Source organism: Lepidochelys kempii, chromosome 3 (genome assembly GCF_965140285.1).
Source record: "Lepidochelys kempii isolate rLepKem1 chromosome 3, rLepKem1.hap1, whole genome shotgun sequence".
In the NCBI taxonomy this organism is placed as follows: Eukaryota; Metazoa; Chordata; order Testudines; family Cheloniidae; genus Lepidochelys; species Lepidochelys kempii.
This window is the reverse complement of record NC_136382.1, coordinates 159,196,022-159,214,211: the sequence shown is the minus strand read 5'-3', so window position 1 is coordinate 159,214,211 and position 18,190 is coordinate 159,196,022. Positions and strand designations below refer to the sequence as shown.

Sequence of the window (18,190 nt, the reverse complement as noted above, 5' to 3'; positions counted from 1 at the left end):
AGGGTCTGTCGGTTTGGTGTAAGAGATAACACCCACGGCAGGGCCGGACAACATAATTCGGCTTTCAGGCAACCATGGTAAGCCACAGTCTTTTAGCTTCTTTAACCTTCATAACATTTGGGAATGGTTTCAAACAGCAGCACCCTCATTTCCCATACCAAGCAGCCGTTGGGTTGGCCATTTAAAATGGGTTAGCAATTTAAAAGAAGAGACTGCAGTTTTTGGGTTAATGTGCAGCACAAACCCAACTAAACCCCCCCACGCACCCAATTCTCTGGGATGATCACTTCACCCCTCCCTGCACTGCGTGGATAGCAGCAGGGAATATTTCTTTTCAGCCACAGCCACCTCTGAATGTCCCCTTAATAAAATTACCCTATTTCAACCAGGTGACCATGAGGAGTGACCATCCAGGAGAGATTTATGGAGATGTCCCTGGAGGATTTCCGCTCCATCCCCAGATATGTTAACAGACTTTTCCAGTAGCTGTACTGGTCACGAATGCATCCCAAGTCTTCAGGGCAAATTAATCATTAAACACGCTTGCTTTTAAACTATGTATTATATTCACAAAGGTACACTCGCCAGAGGTCCCTTCTCCACCTGGCAGATCCGGGAGCCCGCTTTGGGTGGGTTCAGGGGGTACTGGCTCCAGGTCCAGGGTGAGAAACAGTTCCTGGCTCTCAGGGAAAACGGTTTCTCTGCTTGGTTGCTGTGCGCTATCTTCAACCCCCTCCTCTTCCTCATCCCCAAAATGCACTTCCCTGTTGCGTGATAGTCCATTGACGGAGTCAAAGCACAGGGGTGGGGTAGTGGTGGCTGCATTCCCTAGAATGGCATGCACCTCATCATAGAGGCAGCATGTCTGGGGCTTTGACCCCAAGCAGCCGTTTGCCTCTGTTTTTTTGGTAGGCTTGCCTCCGCTGCTTAAGTTTCACGCAGCACTGTTGCGGGTTCCTGTTCTAGCCTTTGTCCTTCATGCCCTTGGAGATTTTTTTAAATGTTTGGGCATTTTGTCTTTTGGAATGGAGTTCTGATGGCACGGATTTGTCTCCCCATACAACGATCAGATTCCGTACCTCCCATTCAGTCCATGCTGGAGCTCTTTTGCGATTCTGGGACTCCATGATGGTCACCTCTGCTGATGAGATCTGCACTCACCTGCATCCCCCTACCCCACAACCACTGGAAGGGGTAAGGGCTCATTCCATCAGAGGGCAAGCAGCCCCTGCTATGTCTCTGAGAGACCTTCCCCTACTAGAGAGATGTAGGGGAGCAAATTGGAGCTCTTTCCATATCTTCACCAGACATTATGCTCTGGTCCAGGTTTCCACTGCACATACACCTGTTGGGACAGCAGTATAACAGTCAGCTATCACTTCTGCGTCCTTGCACCCACCTCCTGTTTTGATTGCTGTTTATTAATCTCCCACATGTGGAATACACAGGGGGACTATCACTTGAAAAAGAAATGGGAGGTTACTTCCCTGTAATTGGAGGTTCTTTGAGATGTGGGGTCCCTATCTGTATTCCACTACCCGCCGTCCATCCCCTCTGCTGCAGATTTAGACTTCAGTAAGAATAGGAACTGGAAAATCGTCGGCCCACACCAACCTTTATGCCCTTGCTTTGGAGCATGAGAAAAGTTATGGTGTATATGCAGGCCAACAGACACTGCTTGTGAAAAAAATTCCAGACTCAATTGCATGGTGCGCATGCATACCCACATGTGGAATACAGATAGGGACCACACATCTCAAAGAATCTCGTTACACATAAATAACCTCCATTATTTCTTGTTGCTGGAGGCACCAGAGAAAATATCTGCCTCTTCCATGTCTCTCACTTGTACAATAAACTCTCTCTCCACCCTAATGTTGTTCTGCCTTTAGTGAATATCTGTTCTCTGCATTAGTGTGGTCCGGGGGGGGACTTGTTCTCCTAGTAAGGCTGCATTATTTTCCCAATAAGGAGAATACCATGAGTTTTTAAAAAGTGGAGTAGTTATTTAGCAGAGTAACCAACATCAAGAGTTCACCATCCCTTGTTTATTATATACACTTCATAGCTCTCATCCCTGTGGTATTTAATGTCTTGCATTGTAATGGCCTTGTTGCTGTTCGAATGTGCATTTAAATTAGATTATCTGAAGTTAGTCTGGTGGGAGTAAAGCCAAAAACAAAGTGTAGTCACTAAATGTTTCTAGGGTTTGTTACTATGATACAAGTACAGACCCCATTGTTGCAGACATAACCATAGTCTATGCCAGAAACAAGGATTATTTTAATTTTGTGCGCTAAAATTCATTTGTTGCTTGAGCAGCATGATGATAATATATTTGCTTTTTCCCACTGTAAAAGTGTCTTGGAACTATTAAAGAAAGGTCAACTGAAAAGGCACTGAGACATGCATCTAATAGAGATACCTGGTTTCTTATATCCATATTTTTTTGCCTCTAACAGAGATTGGATTTGTGCCCAGAAGTTGTGAATTTGGGATATAGCCATGATACTTGGGTACAAATTCCTCCCTTACTGCATTTTCTCTATTACAAACCTGAAACAGCTATGTTCATTTTTATTCTGTACTGTTGTATTTATAAAAGATAACTAGTATTTTCTATTGAAATTCAAGGTAGCCTTGAAGATGCTGTGCATTGTATGTACTACATCTGCCTGACACCTTTGATCTTGTGCTCATGTTTCCTTTTTTGAGCTGATGCTATGGTATTTTGTTCACTAGAATTTAAACAATAGTAGTAGTGACAAGTGTCTCCCTCGGGTGTGTTATCTTTTGAAGATCTAGGGCACAGTGAGTACATCTTGTGTCTAAGAGGAGCCTACAGTCAGAAGGGGACTTGTTTGTAAAGCACTGCCTACGCAAGGAGCAAGATTCCCCAGATCAGTGTGGGATGGATTTTTTTTCTTGAAGATTACTATATCGATACAAACACTGCACAGATAGTAGTTTGGCTAATATAGGCCGGGGGGCAGGGAGAGGGAAGAATTCCCTCCCCATGCTGGTTAGGGAAAACATTACCTAACCCACTTCGTTTCTCTAATATCCTGGGACTGATATGGCTACAACAGCACGGCATGCACCAAGGTTTACCAATGGCATCTCTACAGCTATCATTACAACCTTGGATCACATAGAGCCAGGGTTTGTGGAAAGGAAACTCATTCTTCCTGACTTCAACAAGAGCAGTCTGAAAGTTCTTCAAGGAACTGAACATTGAAAACATACATATTCAAAATCGTCGCTGGAGACTTGTTAGAATCCTGCAATCTATTTTTGTCTGCCCTGAGTTCCCTCCTCTTTGATGCTTTTACATGTTACATTTGCTGATTAATCTATAAATTGCTTCTCACTATGATTAGATATTGGCAGGTCTATAGCCATTTCTATCACAGACATCTGGTTTTAGTTTTAGTTTTGTTTTATAAACCACTCTCACAATTCCCACAAGATAAAAGCAACTCTCTAACCATGTTTATAATTCCATTTCGTCAGTGAATTTTTTTCTTCTGCTCTGGTTCATCAGAATCCTATGTGCTTTCACAGACAGCTCTGTTAAAGTCTCTGCTGTGGCTATATCCTCTTTCTCTGGATCTATCTCGTGTTATCACCACTCCCTGCTTAAAGTCCCTTTTTCTGACATGTAGCATCTTTTCCAGGGAGGCTGGTGTGTTTTACTACATAATCCACACAGTTTTCCCTCCTTTGTTTCCTGTCCCCAAAGTCTTCCATTGTAGTTGCTCATGTTTTCTGCTTTCTTTCGTTAGCTTTTATTCCACTGACATTTGCATGGTCATATTTCCTAGTGAACTGCAGGTGCCTTCACTTTCGTGCACATTTCTTCTGTTCTGGAATTATCTGATGTTATCTGTCTGATGTTATCTGCCTCATCTCTCGTGACGTATGAGAATTTACTCTGTACTCATTGCTCTTGAATGTCTATCTGTAAATAGATATGTTAAAGTATTAATATAACAGCCCTAATAATAGCACAACATTAGGACACTGTAGGGCATAAAAAACCTGTAGTTTTTCTCAACCGTTTTATGTGGGCAACATGGGTGATGAGTTGTATAGTCTAGGGGAGGGTCTGCCTCCCCAAACAGCCAGGCATGACCTCACCCCCTGCTGTGACCACTCCCTGCATGTGGCTCCAGTCCTCCAGCTCCAGCCCCCGCAGTGCCCTGGGCAGTGGGGGCTGAAACATGCAAATTAGCTTTGCAGGGCCTCAGGCAATTGCCCTGCTTCCTACTCCCTAATGTGAGCCCTGTTTGTAACCCCCCTAAACCTGTCCCATGGCCCCTAGGTTGAGAAACACTGCTTTATAAGTTCTTACATCACTTTACAAACAATGTACTAAACCTCACAACACCCCATTTTACAGATGGAGAAACTGAGCCACAGCAAGGTAAAATGACTTATCCAAGGCCACACAATGACAGCATTTACTGCTGTGGTCCTGATTCCAAGATCCCTCAACTTGAGTTCATGCTTCCTGTTGATCAGTCTGTTGCTGTAGGTCTGTTGGATTAAGGAAGTGTCCTGAGACATGAATTCAAGTCCCTGCTCTGCCACAAGCTTCCTGTGTCCTTATCAAGTCAGTCAGCAGCTCTTTGTGCCTTCGCCAGCTGTGACATGGAAATAGTAATACTTCCCTCCCTCAGGTTTCAGAGTAACAGCCATGTTAGTCTGTCTTTGCAAAAAGAAAAGGAGTACTTGTGGCACCTTAGAGACTAACCAATTTATTTGAGCATGAGCTTTCGTGAGCTACAGCTCACTTCATCGGATGCATACCATGGAAACTGCAGTAGACATTATATGCACACAGAGACCATGAAACAATACCCCCTCCCACCCCACTGTCCTGCTGGTAATAGCTTATCTAAAGTGATCATCAAGTTGGGCCATTTCCAGCACAAATCCAGGTTTTCTCATCCTCCCCCCCCACACACACACAAACTCACTCTCCTGCTGGTAATAGCCCATCCAAAGTGACCACTCTCTTCACAATGTGTATGATAATCAAGGTGGGCCATTTCCAGCACAAATCCAGGTTCTCTCACCCCCCTACCCCCCTCCAAAAACCACACACACAAACTCAATCTCCTGCTGGTAATAGCTTATCCAAAGTGACCACTCTCCCTACAATGTGCGTGATAATCAAGGTGGGCCATTTCCAGCATAAATCCAGGTTTTCTCACCCCCCCACCCCCATACACACACAAACTCACTCTCCTCCTGGTAATAGCTCATCCAAAGTGACCACTTTCCCTACAATGTGCATGGTAATCAAGGTGGGTCATTTCCAGCAAAGATCCAGGCTTTCTCACCCCCCCACCCCCCGGGAACACACACACACACATAAACTCACTCTCCTGCTGGCAATAGCTCATCCAAACTGACCACTCTCCAAGTTTAAATCCAAGTTTAACCAGAACGTCTGGGGGGGGGGGGTAGGAAAAAGCAAGGGGAAATAGGCTACCTTGCATAATGACTTAGCCACTCCCAGTCTCTATTTAAGCCTAAATTAATAGTATCCAATTTGCAAATGAATTCCAATTCAGCAGTTTCTCGCTGGAGTCTGGATTTGAAGTTTTTTTGTTGTAAGATAGTGACCTTCATGTTGGTGATTGCGTGACCAGAGAGATTGAAGTGTTCTCCAACTGGTTTATGAATGTTATAATTCTTGACATCTGATTTGTGTCCATTTATTCTTTTACGTAGAGACTGTCCAGTTTGACCAATGTAAATGGCAGAGGGGCATTGCTGGCACATGATGGCATGTATCACATTGGTGGATGTGCAGGTGAACGAGCCTCTGATAGTGTGGCTGATGTTATTAGGCCCTGTGATGGTGTCCCCTAAATAGATATGTGGGCACAGTTGGCAACGGGCTTTGTTGCAAGGATAGGTTCCTGGGCTAGTGGTTCTGTTGTGTGGTATGTGGTTGTCGGTGAGTATTTGCTTCAGGTTGCGGGGCTGTCTGTAGGCAAGGACTGGCCTGTCTCCCAAGATTTGTGAGAGTGTTGGGTCATCCTTCAGGATAGGTTGTAGATCCTTAATAATGCGTTGGAGGGGTTTTAGTTGGGGGCTGAAGGTGACGACTAGTGGCGTTCTGTTATTTTCTTTGTTAGGCCTGTCCTGTAGTAGGTGACTTCTAGGAACTCTTCTGGCTCTATCAATCTGTTTCTTCACTTCCGCAGGTGGGTATTGTAGTTGTAAGAATGCTTGATAGAGATCTTGTAGGTGTTTGTCTCTGTCTGAGGGGTTGGAGCAAATGCGGTTGTATCGCAGAGCTTGGCTGTAGATGATGGATCGTGTGGTGTGGTCAGGGTGAAAGCTGGAGGCATGTAGGTAGGAATAGCGGTCAGTAGGTTTCCGGTATAGGGTGGTGTTTATGTGACCATTGTTTATTAGCACTGTAGTGTCCAGGAAGTGGATCTCTTGTGTGGACTGGACCAGGCTGAGGTTGATGGTGGGATGGAAATTGTTGAAATCATGGTGGAATTCCTCAAGGGCTTCTTTTCCATGGGTCCAGATGATGAAGATGTCATCAATATAGCGCAAGTAGAGTAGGGGCTTTAGGGGACAAGAGCTGAGGAAGCGTTGTTCTAAATCAGCCATAAAAATGTTGGCATACTGTGGGGCCATGCGGGTACCCATAGCAGTGCCGCTGATCTGAAGGTATACATTGTTCCCAAATGTAAAATAGTTATGGGTAAGGACAAAGTCACAAAGTTCAGCCACCAGGTTTGCCGTGACATTATCGGGGATAGTGTTCTTGACGGCTTGTAGTCCATCTTTGTGTGGAATGTTGGTGTAGAGGGCTTCTACATCCATAGTGGCCAGCATGGTGTTATCAGGAAGATCGCCGGTGGATTGAAGTTTCCTCAGGAAGTCAGTGGTGTCTCGAAGGTAGCTGGGAGTGCTGGTAGAGTAGGGCCTGAGGAGGGAGTCTTCATAGCCAGACAATCCTGCTGTCAGGGTGCCAATGCCTGAGATGATGGGGTGCCCAGGATTTCCAGGTTTATGGATCTTGGGTAGTAGATAGAATATCCCAGGTCGGGGTTCCAGGGGTGTGTCTGTGTGGATTTGATCTTGTGCTTTTTCAGGAAGTTTCTTGAGCAAATGCTGTAGTTGCTTTTGGTAACTCTCAGTGGGATCATAGGGTAATGTCTTGTAGAAAGTGGTGTTGGAGAGCTGCTGAGCAGCCTCTTGTTCATATTCCGACCTATTCATGATGACAACAGCACCTCCTTTGTCAGCCTTTTTGATTATGATGTCAGAGTTGTTTCTGAGACTGTGGATGGTATTGTGTTCCGCACGGCTCAGGTTATGGGGTAAGTGATGCTGCTTTTCCACAATTTCAGCCCATGAACGTCAGCGGAAGCACTCTATGTAGAAGTCCAGTCTGCTGTTTTGACCTTCAGGAGGACTCCACCTAGAATCTTTCTTTTTGTAGTGTTGGTAGGGAGGCCTCTGTGGATTAGTATGTTGTTCAGAGGTATTTTGGAAATATTCCTTGAGTCGGAGATGTCGAAAATAGGATTCTAGGTCACCACAGAACTGTACAATGTTCGTGGGGGTGGAAGGGCAGAAGGAGAGGCCCCGAGATAGGACAGCTGCTTCTGCTGGGCTGAGAGTATAGTTGGATAGGTTAACAACATTGCTGGGTGGGTTGAGGGAACCATTGCTGTGGCCCCTTGTAGCATGTAGTAGTTTAGAAAGTTTAGTGTCCTTTTTCTTTTGTAGAGAAGCAAAGTGTGCATGGTAAATTGCTTGTCTAGTTTTAGTAAAATCCAGCCACGAGGAAGTTTGTGTGGAAGGTTGGTTTTTTATGAGAGTATCCATTTTTGAGAGCTCATTCTTAATCTTTCCCTGTTTGCTGTAGAGGATGTTGATCAGGTGATTCCGCAGTTTCTTTGAGACCCATGCACATTGTAGGGAGAGTGGTCACTTTGGATGAGCTATTACCAACAGGAGAGTGAGTTTGTGTGTGTATAGGAGTGGGGGGGTGAGAAAACCTGGATTTATGCTGGAAATGGCCCACCTTGATTATCATGCACATTGTAGGGAGAGTGGTCACTTTGGATAAGCTATTACCAGCAGGAGATTGAGTTTGTGTGTGTGGTTTTTGGAGGGGGGTGAGAAAACCTGGATTTGTGCTGGAAATGGCCCAACTTGATGATCACTTTAGATAAGCTATTACCAGCAGGACAGTGGGGTGGGAGGAGGTATTGTTTCATGGTCTCTGTGTGTATATAATGTCTACTGCAGTTTCCACGGTATGCATCCGATGAAGTGAGCTGTAGCTCACGAAAGCTCATGCTCAAATAAATTGGTTAGTCTCTAAGGTGCCACAAGTCCTCCTTTTCTTTTTCCCTCCCTCAGTGCTGGGAGGATGAATGCACTGCTGTGAAGAGCTTTAAGCTCTGCTGTTGAAAAGCCCTAGGTAAGAACCGGGGGCTATTGCAATGAGGGCTGGAGTCCCTGTTTTCGGGCCCAGGCCTGACCAGCAATCCCACTGGAGAAAACAAACTGCTCTTCCCTGGAGCCTTGCAGGGGCTTGTTTTGGACTTGGCCTTGTTGTTATTTACATTTCTAAGGGGTCTGTCCTTGCAGCACGTGGGGGCTCACTCCCCTCCCCTCTACTCAACCCCCACCCCGGGCACTGGGCGCTTCTCCCCCACGCGCCGTGTCCTCCCTCCCATCACTGCGGGTGGGCGGGCGGGCGGGCTCTGCTCCCAGGGGCAGGTGCTGTGGCGGGCCCGGACCCCAGCGGGGCCTCCACTCCCAGCCTGTCGGCGGGGGGCGGGGCCGCGCCGCTGAGGCGGGGAAGCCCGTTCCCTTCGCCCCCTCAGGGCGGCTGCTCTGGGTGCCCCGACTCCCCCCGCCTCCGGGGCACATGACCCGCCCTCTCCTCTCCTCTCCCCAGCGAGCGGGCGGGCGGGTCACATGTCCCCGGCGGAGCGGCGCACAGCTCGCAGGCCCAGGCCCGCGCGGCGGAGGCAGGAGCGGAGCCGCCCCCGCCAGGCCCGCAGGTACCTGCAGCCTCTGGGGTCGCTTTAGCGGGAGGTCGATTCCCGCCGCGAGGCTCCTGCCCCTGCTGGCGCGAGGACGGCGAGCCCTTAGCCCCGGCGCGCTGAGCGGCGGTGTCCTGCCTCGCCCCCGCGGGAGAGAGCTGCCGGCCCAGCGCTCCGACCCGGGGCGAGCTCGCCTGCCCCGCGCCGCGAGGGGAGCGGGCCGGGCCGGGGCTGGGACCTGCTGCTGCTGCGCTCGGCTGGGAATCTGGGCACACGCGCGCCCTGACTTCAGCCTGCGGCGCGTCTCGAAGTGCCCGTGGGTGGTTATTGCGGGGGGGGGGGTTAGGAGTTAAAAAATACTGTAATACCATTAAAATAAAAACATGACTCTTCACAGCTGTTACCAGCCACTCTGTCTTACGGGGGTGTGAGTGTCAGTGTCCGTTTCGTGTTAAAACGAGCAAAGTCAAAAATGGCGAGTCAAAAATGAAACGGGATTTCCCCCCCCCCCCAAAAAATTGTATTGATTGCTACATATTTTTTTAAAAAAACATTTGGAATAGGACTTTTAAAATGTAGAAATGTCCCATTTCGATGTTTTTGGAACAAAAACCAGTTTTGATGTTTTTGTTTTGAAATGACACTTTGTTTAGAAATTTACTTTATGTAAAAATTACAAAGGGTTGAAGCTGAAACAACATTTCAGATTTGTCAGAACGAAATGTTTAGACTGACATTAAAATGTTGGCCTTTTAATTATGTGAAATTTTTTGAAACTTTGCCTTTTTGTCCTGATTCGTGATGGGTTTGAGTTTTTTTGAATTTTTTTGTGGGGTGAAAAATCTGTTTTCCAATGAGCTCTGAGCATAATGGTTATCAAGCTGCACTCTGCTCTTGCCACTTACAGTCATTAAAACAAATAGTTTTAAACGTTTAGTTTACTTCTTCCCTATTTTGTCAGTTTGGACACTGAAAAAAGAGGGATTGCTCTCAATTTTGTTTATTCTATTTTCTAGTCAACAGCACTTCCATGTTTTTATGTATTTAGCACAACATTCAATGTTTTGGTTGTGAATACCGCAGAGGAATGCGTTAAACTGTTTCCACTGAAGACTGATATCTAGAGAAAGATCTGATGATGATGTTTATGTTAGTCTCAAGTTTTGTAAACATTTTTTTTTTAAGAGTGACATCTTGTAATCGTACTCCCTTTCATGGGTATTAAAGACCAATTTTAGCTCTCAGATATATGCATGTGTGAGCAGCTTCATTGGAAACTTCCAGGGTTTAAGATTTGGTACTTCACTACCACTAGCCACCCTCCTCACAATGGAAAAACAAATGGTTTTCCAGATTTTCTTTTACTTTCTCTTCTGTTCTGTTTTTTGTTTTGAGGGTGACAAAGAAAAAGATCCAAGCTGAATCCAGTTTCTTCTAGCCCTTGATGAGAATTACTTGAGCACACTGAGAGAGCAGTAAGTAGCAAAGTACAGTATTTTAATTGAGATTAATCCTATTTCTTTTGTGTATTGTGTGTAGATTAAGTTACAAAAGGGCCTTGCTTAGTATTACTGGAGGTTTGCCACTTGAATATGAGCCTCCCAAAAAGCTTGGTTAACTTTTTTCTTCACTATTTACTAGCCCTTTAGTAAGTGAGAGTGGAGTCTTAAGATTCTGTTGCTGTCTTTGTGCAGAAAAGGGCTCTGGATCCAAACAGGAGAACAGAGAAATCAGAGCTTGGTAATGACTTTAGCAGAATGGTTACCCTGAATTAGTTTTATTAGCGGTCCACAGCCCCAAGTCATCCAACACTAGGAATAGGAATCTAAAATATTTTAAAACATTTTTGTTATGTGTGATTTAATCCTCTTTAGCCTAGGATGAAGAACCTCCCAGAAAAGTTCACCCTAGGTATGAAGGAAAAGCATTGTTTTCAGCCTTGATTTGAATTATAAATTAATTATATAGAGAGGGAAGGACCAGATGTGGTGGTTTGTTGTTCCACCTCCAGCCCCCACTACAGTGCTAAACTTTTGCTACTACACTAGTCCCACTATCTCCATTCCTCCCCCCCGCCCCGCAAAAGAGTCAAAATAGAGGGTGTGCAGTTTAAGTCAAGCTAGGCGGCCTTAAGATCTGCTTGCCATTTGGGGGGAGGGGTGCACTTTTTTTTCAATTGCCAGTGAAGATGATGATAATGTAAATGGTTGAGGTAGAGATTGTTTGAGGCTATGTCTAAGCTACATAGTTAAGTCGACATAAATTACACCAATGATCATAACCTGCTATAATGACATCGCTTGTGCATGTTGACACAACACTCATTGTGTTGGCAGAGCTCATTCACAGTTTGTGCTCTAGCACTGACAGAGAGAGCAGTGCACTGTTGGTAGCTATCCCACTGTGCAACTTGCCACCTTCTGCAACTAGGAGTTGTGAGAATGGGGAGTGGATTGCAGTGCATCATGGGTGTGGGCTCAACATCCCATAGCGCAGTTTTTTCTGTCCCATCATTCCATGGATTTCCGACTATGTTTTGCGCTGTTTATTAACAGCCCCTGTAAACTGTGTGCCCTCCATCTCTGCCTGAAAGCATGGATCCTCCTGCACTGCTCTCTAGTTTTGTGATCAATGTTATGAACGCACCGTGGCGGATCATACAGTATTTCATGAGCTTCGAATCTGAACAGGAATCCATGGTGCCTTTCCTGCTGTGTGCCATGGAAAGAAACAATTCCAGATTAAATTTGGCATTCATGGAGTAATTGCAGATGGTGGACCATCGCTTTTGGGCTCACGAAACAAGCACAGGGTAGTGGGATCACATTGTTAGCAGATTTGGGATGATGAGCAGTGGCTGCAGAACTTTTGGAAATGCATAGCCACCTTCCTGGAACTGTGTGCTGAGCTCTCCCCGCCCTGCCCTGTTGCGCAAGGACACCAGAATGAGAGCTGCCCTCTCAGTGGAGAAGTGCATGGCAGTAGGTGTGTGGAAGTTAGTAATTCCGGACTGCTTCTGGTCAGTTGCGAATCAGTTTGAAGTTGGGAAGTCCAGTGTGGGGGTTGTGTTCACACAAATGTTCAAGGCCATTAATTGCATCCTTCTATGAAGGACTGTGAAATGTACGTGAAATAGTGGGTGGCTTTGTGGCAATGAGATTCCTTAACTGCAGCAGCGTGATAGATGATAACCATATCCCAATTTTGGACCTGGACCATCTTGCAACAGAGAACGTAAGTAGAAAGAGGTACTTCTCTATGGTATTGCAGGTGCTTGTGGATCACCAAAGTCATTTCACTGATATCAATGTGGGGTGGTCAGGGATAGTGCATGGTGCATGCATCTTCAGGAACACTGGCCTATACAGAAAGCTGCAAGCAGGAATTTTCTTTCCAGACCAGAAGATTCCAATGGGGGATTATCATAAATATAAAGGGAAGGGTAAACACTTTTAAAATCCCTCCTGGCCAGAGGAAAAACCCTTTCATCTGTAAAGGGTTAAGAAGCTAGGATAACCTCGCTGGCACCTGACCAAAATGACCAATGAGGAGACAAGATACATTCAAAGTTGAAGGGCGGGGAAAACAAAGGTTCTCTCTGTCTGTGTGATGCTTTTGCCGGGAACAGAAAAGGAATGGAGTCTTAGAACTTAGTAAGTAATCTAGTTAGATATGCGTTAGATTCTGTTTTGTTTAAATGACTGAGAAAATAAGCTGTGCTGAATGGAATGTATATTCCTGTTTTTGTGTCTTTTTGTAACTTAAGGTTTTGCCTAGAGGGATTCTCTGTGTTTTGAATCTGCTTACCCTGTAAGGTATTTACCATCCTGATTTTACAGAGTTGATTCTTTTATTTTTTCTTCAATTAAAATTCTTCTTTTAAGAACCTGATTGCTTTTTCATTGTTCTTAAGATCCAAGGGTTTGGGTCTGTGTTCACCTATGTAAATTGGTGAGGATTTTTATCAAGCCTTCCTCAGGAAAGGGGGTGTAGGGCTTGGGAGGATTTTGGGGGGAAAGATGTTTCCAAGCGGGCTCTTTCCCTGTTATATATTTGTTAGACGCTTGGTGGTGGCAGCAATAAAGTCCAAGGGCAGTAAGGTAAAATAGTTTGTACCTTGGGGAAGTTTAACCTAAACTGGTAAAAATAAGCTTAGGGGGTTTTTCATGCAGGTTCCCACATCTGTATCCTAGAGTTCAGAGTGGGGAAGGAACCTTGACAGGGATGTTGACATGCCTAAAGTGATCTTGGAAGACCCAGCATATCCCTTACTGCCATAGCTGATGAAGCCTTACACGGGAGACCTGGACAGCAGCAAGGAGCGCTTCAACAATAGGCTGAGCAGGTGCAGAATGACCATTGAATGTGTGTTTGGCAGATTAAAAGCTCGCTGGCGCTGCCTTTATGGCAGGAGGATCGCAATGAGAAAAATATTCCCAGGGTTGTAGCAGCCTGGTGTGCACTGCATAATATTTGTGAGGCTATGGGTGAAAAGTTTCCCCAGGGGTGGAGTGAGGAGGCGGATTGCTTGGTGGCTGATTTTGAGCAGCCAGAAAGAAGGGCTATTAGAGGGCACAAGGGGGGCTATGAGGCACCATTCTGATAATGAGCACCAGTAACGTGTTTTCCTATAAAGCATTTTGCAGTGCTTTGTTAACTTGCCACCTTGAATTAAAATTTTGATGATTGCTTCCTGAACGTGATTTGTTGTCTGCAAATGTGCAAATTGCCACTGTGTATGAATTCCAGCAGCAACCACCATGTGTAGGAGATAAATAAAGATTTATTTTCTTTCAGAGAGTACATTTTTATTAAATAGCAATAACCAATACACAAAAAAACGCTTTCTTGATAGGGACATAACAGTAAGAGGAGCACTCTCTTGTTGGAGGCTCTCATAGCTGTGTCTAAGGGTATGGCTACACTTGCAGATGTAGAGCGCGTTGAGTTAAACCAGTCTTCATAGAGCGCAGTAGAGAAAGCGCTGCAATCTGTCTACACTGACAGCTTCAAGCACACTGGTGTGGCCACATTTGCAGCACTTGCAGTGGCATTGGGAGCTATGCATTATGGGCAGCAATCCCAGCATGCAATTGACTGCAACGTGCTTTTCAAATGGGGTGGGGTGGAGTGTGACAGGGAGTGTGTTGTGTATATGTGGGGGGAGAGAGAGTGGGTTTTGGGGGGGCTGAAAGCATGTCAGCATGCTGTCTTGTAAGTTGCAGAGGCACTCCACCAGTGTCTAGGGGGTTCTTCTTAAGGCCACATCTGCAGAAACAAAAGAAACAATAAACAGAGGCATGATAGTGAACTCACAGCATTGAATCATAATAGTAAAATACCTCTTTCTCACTGTCCCTTGGCAAGCACATAGCTCAGCGAATGCCTTAAACATGGTGAGTTTGGCTTGGGCGTGAGGGAAGTGGAGTGTAAGAGGGCGTTCAAAATGAGGCAAAGGATCAAGGTGGTTTTTTAAGGGGATCACTGCAAGTGACTAGGGACAATATTGTGACTGCCACCATTTTCCATAGGCGGGGGTCATTGAAGCCGATATCTGAATACTTGCTTACCCTCAGAAGTGAAAGATGCATTTCCTGCATACATGCGACGTCAGACTGGGTCCCTCTGCTGCTCTCCTATGTGCTGCTTTGGTCCTTGCACCAGTGATTGCTGATTGACATGGGAAAGTTTCCTACAGCGGGGGAAGGAACAAAGCAGCTCTGCCAAGAAACCTTCCACAGAGGATTGTTGAGTATCTCCATGAAAGTTTCCTAGAGATCTCTCTGGAGGATTCCTGTGAAATCTCGGTGTGCATTAACACACTTTTCCACAGGGCCCCACTGTTTAGTTTCATAGGGAAAGTGAAGCAGAGGCAAACACAGCTAATCTTGTACATTTCTATCTCTTAACCCATTTCTAGCATATAACAAAGCAAAGGACAGCTCTACCTCATATAACCAAGCAGTATCAACTCAAAATGAGCACTAACCAGAGCTCCCCTCCCCTGCATCATGCACGCCACAGGTGGAGAGCTGTGACTGGCTTGAATGCTCCGGGGTTGAGAAGAGGTCCTGGCTCGTCGTGGTACTGGACTACCCTGTCACCTGTCCCATCTTGTTCACTACTTCATCCTTGGGGTTCAGTCCACTGGCCCCTGTCTCCAGGCCTCCCCGCTTGAAATATCCATGGGGCTCATGGAGGTGGGGTCACCGCCGAGGATGGCATCCAGCTCCTTATAGAAATGTCAGGTCTTTGGCACAGAATCGGAGTGATGGTTTGACTCCCTTGCCTCTTGGTATGCCTGCCTCAGCTCCTTGATCTTCACACCGCATTGATGTGTGTCCCATTGATAGCCCTTATCCAACATGCCACGAGAAATCCGACCATAGATATCGAAATTCCTATGCCTGGAGTGGAGCTGGAACTGCACAGCCTCTTCTCCCCACAGAGCCAGCAGATCCAACAACTCCGATGTACTCCACACAGGAAATTGTTTAGTGCATGGAGCCACCATGGTCAGCAAACCAGAAGTGCAATTTCAAAAATTTTTGGTCCTTTAAAGGGAGAGGGCAGAGGCCTGTGAACCTGGGTGCAGGGCAGGGAAGTTCAAATGGCTGACCAAAGCAGTCAGGATGGGCATTGTGGGACACCTCGTGGAGGCCATTTATGGCGACATAACCAAGCACAGTGTGTACATTGACACTGCATCAATCTAACTTTGCCGCAAAAAGCTCTATGCCTCTTGTCAAAGTGGTTTTTATTTTGTTTGCGTAGCAGGAGAGTTAAATCAGTGGGAGGAGCATTGTTGTGTGTATACCTCCACTGTTTTATTGACGAAAGCAGACTTTTGTCGACAAAACTGTGTAGTGTAGATGAGGCCTTAGTGTGGTCTCAGGTAGCATGAACAGGAAGTTTCCCCTAAGCAGACTTTCTAAGCAGATGGAATGGTAACTACAGTTCCCAGGCAGTCTTTCTAAGTATGATCTCACTTGCCTAATTGCATGTTCCACCCAAGCTATGCGTATTCCTGATAGCATTTTATTATTGCTTATTTGTTTTATTTGTAACAGTTATTTGGCATCCACTAAAGTTTTGTCCACATTTTTTGGTTTCAGAATAAAAAAGCTAGAATCCTTTGCAGGGTGCTTCACAACACATAGTCTCTGAAGTGGGGGATGGCAGAGTGGTTGTTTTTTTAAATAGACTCTAAATGGGGATATGATGTTGAACTTTTTGTCTCATGGGCCACTTGCCAATGCTGAAATCTGTGATGGGTACCCATTCAAACAAAATATCCCTTGCTGAGCAAGCATATCGGGGTGAGGGAAGAAAATCTTTTAAGGTCTAATGACCATATTTTATCGCATAACTGAACAAACTGAAAAGGATAAGACGGAGTCCTCAAGTCTGGCTAAGTTTATTGGAACTCAGCTTTCATTTTGACCCTGCTGCTGTTGGCATCCAATTAAAACATAATCCTAATCAGGGATGTTGTTTTGTTTAGTGGTTGTGAAATAGGCCATTCTTTCCTCCCATACTTTCATGCAGTTGAGCCTATGAGACGAGATCACTCTTCATGGGATACTTTCTGGAATTATACTCTGTTTGGCTACAAAGGCAGTGTTAATGTATGCAGCCATATTTTGATTTGCATACCTCCCTTCCCTAACAAACATTATTCAGGCCCAAAATAGGAATAATTTGTGTGTGAGGCGGTTGTGTAGGTATTTATGCTGGATCAGGAAGTATTCATCTACAGACATGTAAACCAAGCCCTTTAAACTGTAAGCCTCTTTTCAATAACACCACTCCCTTCCTTGGAGTGGATTTTCGGGTGTAGGGTAGAACTGATAAAGGCAGCTTCTGTCCCATGCTGCTCCTGAACATTCAAAAAGCAAATCACTGTATTTTTTTCTTAGTGTATAATAGTTTGTCTAAATTAAAAGTTGTTGTGGGTTAACTTGAACTATTTTGTGATAAAGTGCTTTGCGTCCACACGCACACAATTTTTTGTTGCAAATCATTTGATGTTTTAAGCCATATTAATACACTCCCTTTGGAAGTGTGTATACTGAGGTGTAGGATGAGTTTACCCAGAACAAAGTAGGTGTGGCTGTGTTCCCATCCTGAAACAACTGTTTTATATTTGGCAGTCCTGTTAGTATCCCATGCTGCTTTGCTGGCTACCTGGGTCAGCTTATCTATTTACCTGTGTGCCCTCTACTGTTCTGGAATCATCTTGACGTGACTGTCACCTCCCTGTTTAAATGGTGGCATGCAGCCATGTGTGGCTGTTCATGGTTCCAGCTCATGGAAATGATTATTTAGCAGCCATGCCTCTTGCTTCTGTTTGGTCTGGGCTGAGGTCCTGGACTTCATTGTCCAAGGTTCTGGACTTCGTTGTCCTCTGGGAGAGGTGCGAATCCCAGCCTATCTAAGAGCAGTCTCCATAATGCACATGTCTGCAAGTGTCTATCAGAACAAACAAAGGAGAGGGGGCACTTTGAGAACCTGATCTGATGCTGCCACAAGGGAAAGGAGCTCTAGCTGTGATTTAATAATGTCAGGGTCAATAATAAGGGGCCTGGTTGAACTCGTATGGTTTGGCAGCTATTGTGATGAACTGGATCATATTGCTTTGCACTGGACTTTTAACTTTGCATCATGTTATGTTTGTTCAATAAAGTTTTTTTTCTTTTGCTATTCACAATGTTTAACCTGATGTATTTTTTTTATTAATCATTAATTGAAAATATCATGACATTCTTTGTTTGAAAATTTCATAAGAGCCTTATGTGATTCAATAAAATCCCCACCTGCAGTGTACTAAACTCCATCTACCAGTAGATATAAGTGTTAAGACACGTGTACTGATCATGATAAAAGCCTTACTCAAAGGTATATACATTGTTCACAAGTTTGTCTTGGCCTCAGAGTAGGAACATAATGCATCCCTGGCTCTGAGTCCCTGACCAGTTGCAGCATTTGGTAGATGCTGCCTTTCTGGTGTTCAGAAACTTCAGGAATTCTGCTCATGACCTCCTTCTATTCCTCAGCAAAGCTATCTCCTTTGATCTCGCGTAGGTTGTGCAAAACACAGCAAGCATCTATCATCAATATCTGATGATGCAGATATTGCTCATCAGCTT

The 18,190-nt window shown here is 45.2% G+C and overlaps 1 protein-coding gene and 1 long non-coding RNA gene across 6 annotated transcripts in view; one reads left to right on the top strand and one right to left on the bottom strand.

Annotated features, from left to right (window-relative positions):
• Window positions 1–543: 543 nt before the first annotated feature.
• On the bottom strand, window positions 544–9,294 carry LOC140909443 (uncharacterized). Its single transcript, XR_012158210.2, has 3 exons — window positions 9,064–9,294; window positions 3,489–3,961; window positions 544–1,345 (listed from the first exon to the last, which is right to left on the bottom strand). It is a non-coding gene; the product is annotated as an uncharacterized LOC140909443 (long non-coding RNA).
• EPHX1 (epoxide hydrolase 1) overlaps window positions 8,813–18,190 on the top strand; it is a 49,126-nt gene continuing 39,748 nt past the window's right edge. For 2 of the 5 annotated variants that reach the window (XM_073338716.1, XM_073338720.1), the window contains exons 1-2: window positions 8,970–9,059; window positions 10,437–10,516. Coding sequence is in view for 1 of the 5 variants with exons in the window: in XM_073338715.2 (XP_073194816.1) it covers window positions 8,924–9,059 (136 nt within the window). In the remaining 4 variants the exon portion in view is untranslated. Of the gene's footprint in view, window positions 9,060–10,436; window positions 10,517–12,807; window positions 12,857–13,213; window positions 13,387–18,190 lie in introns of all 5 variants that reach the window. The other 3 variants (XM_073338717.1, XM_073338718.1, XM_073338715.2) reach the window with 3 other exon arrangements.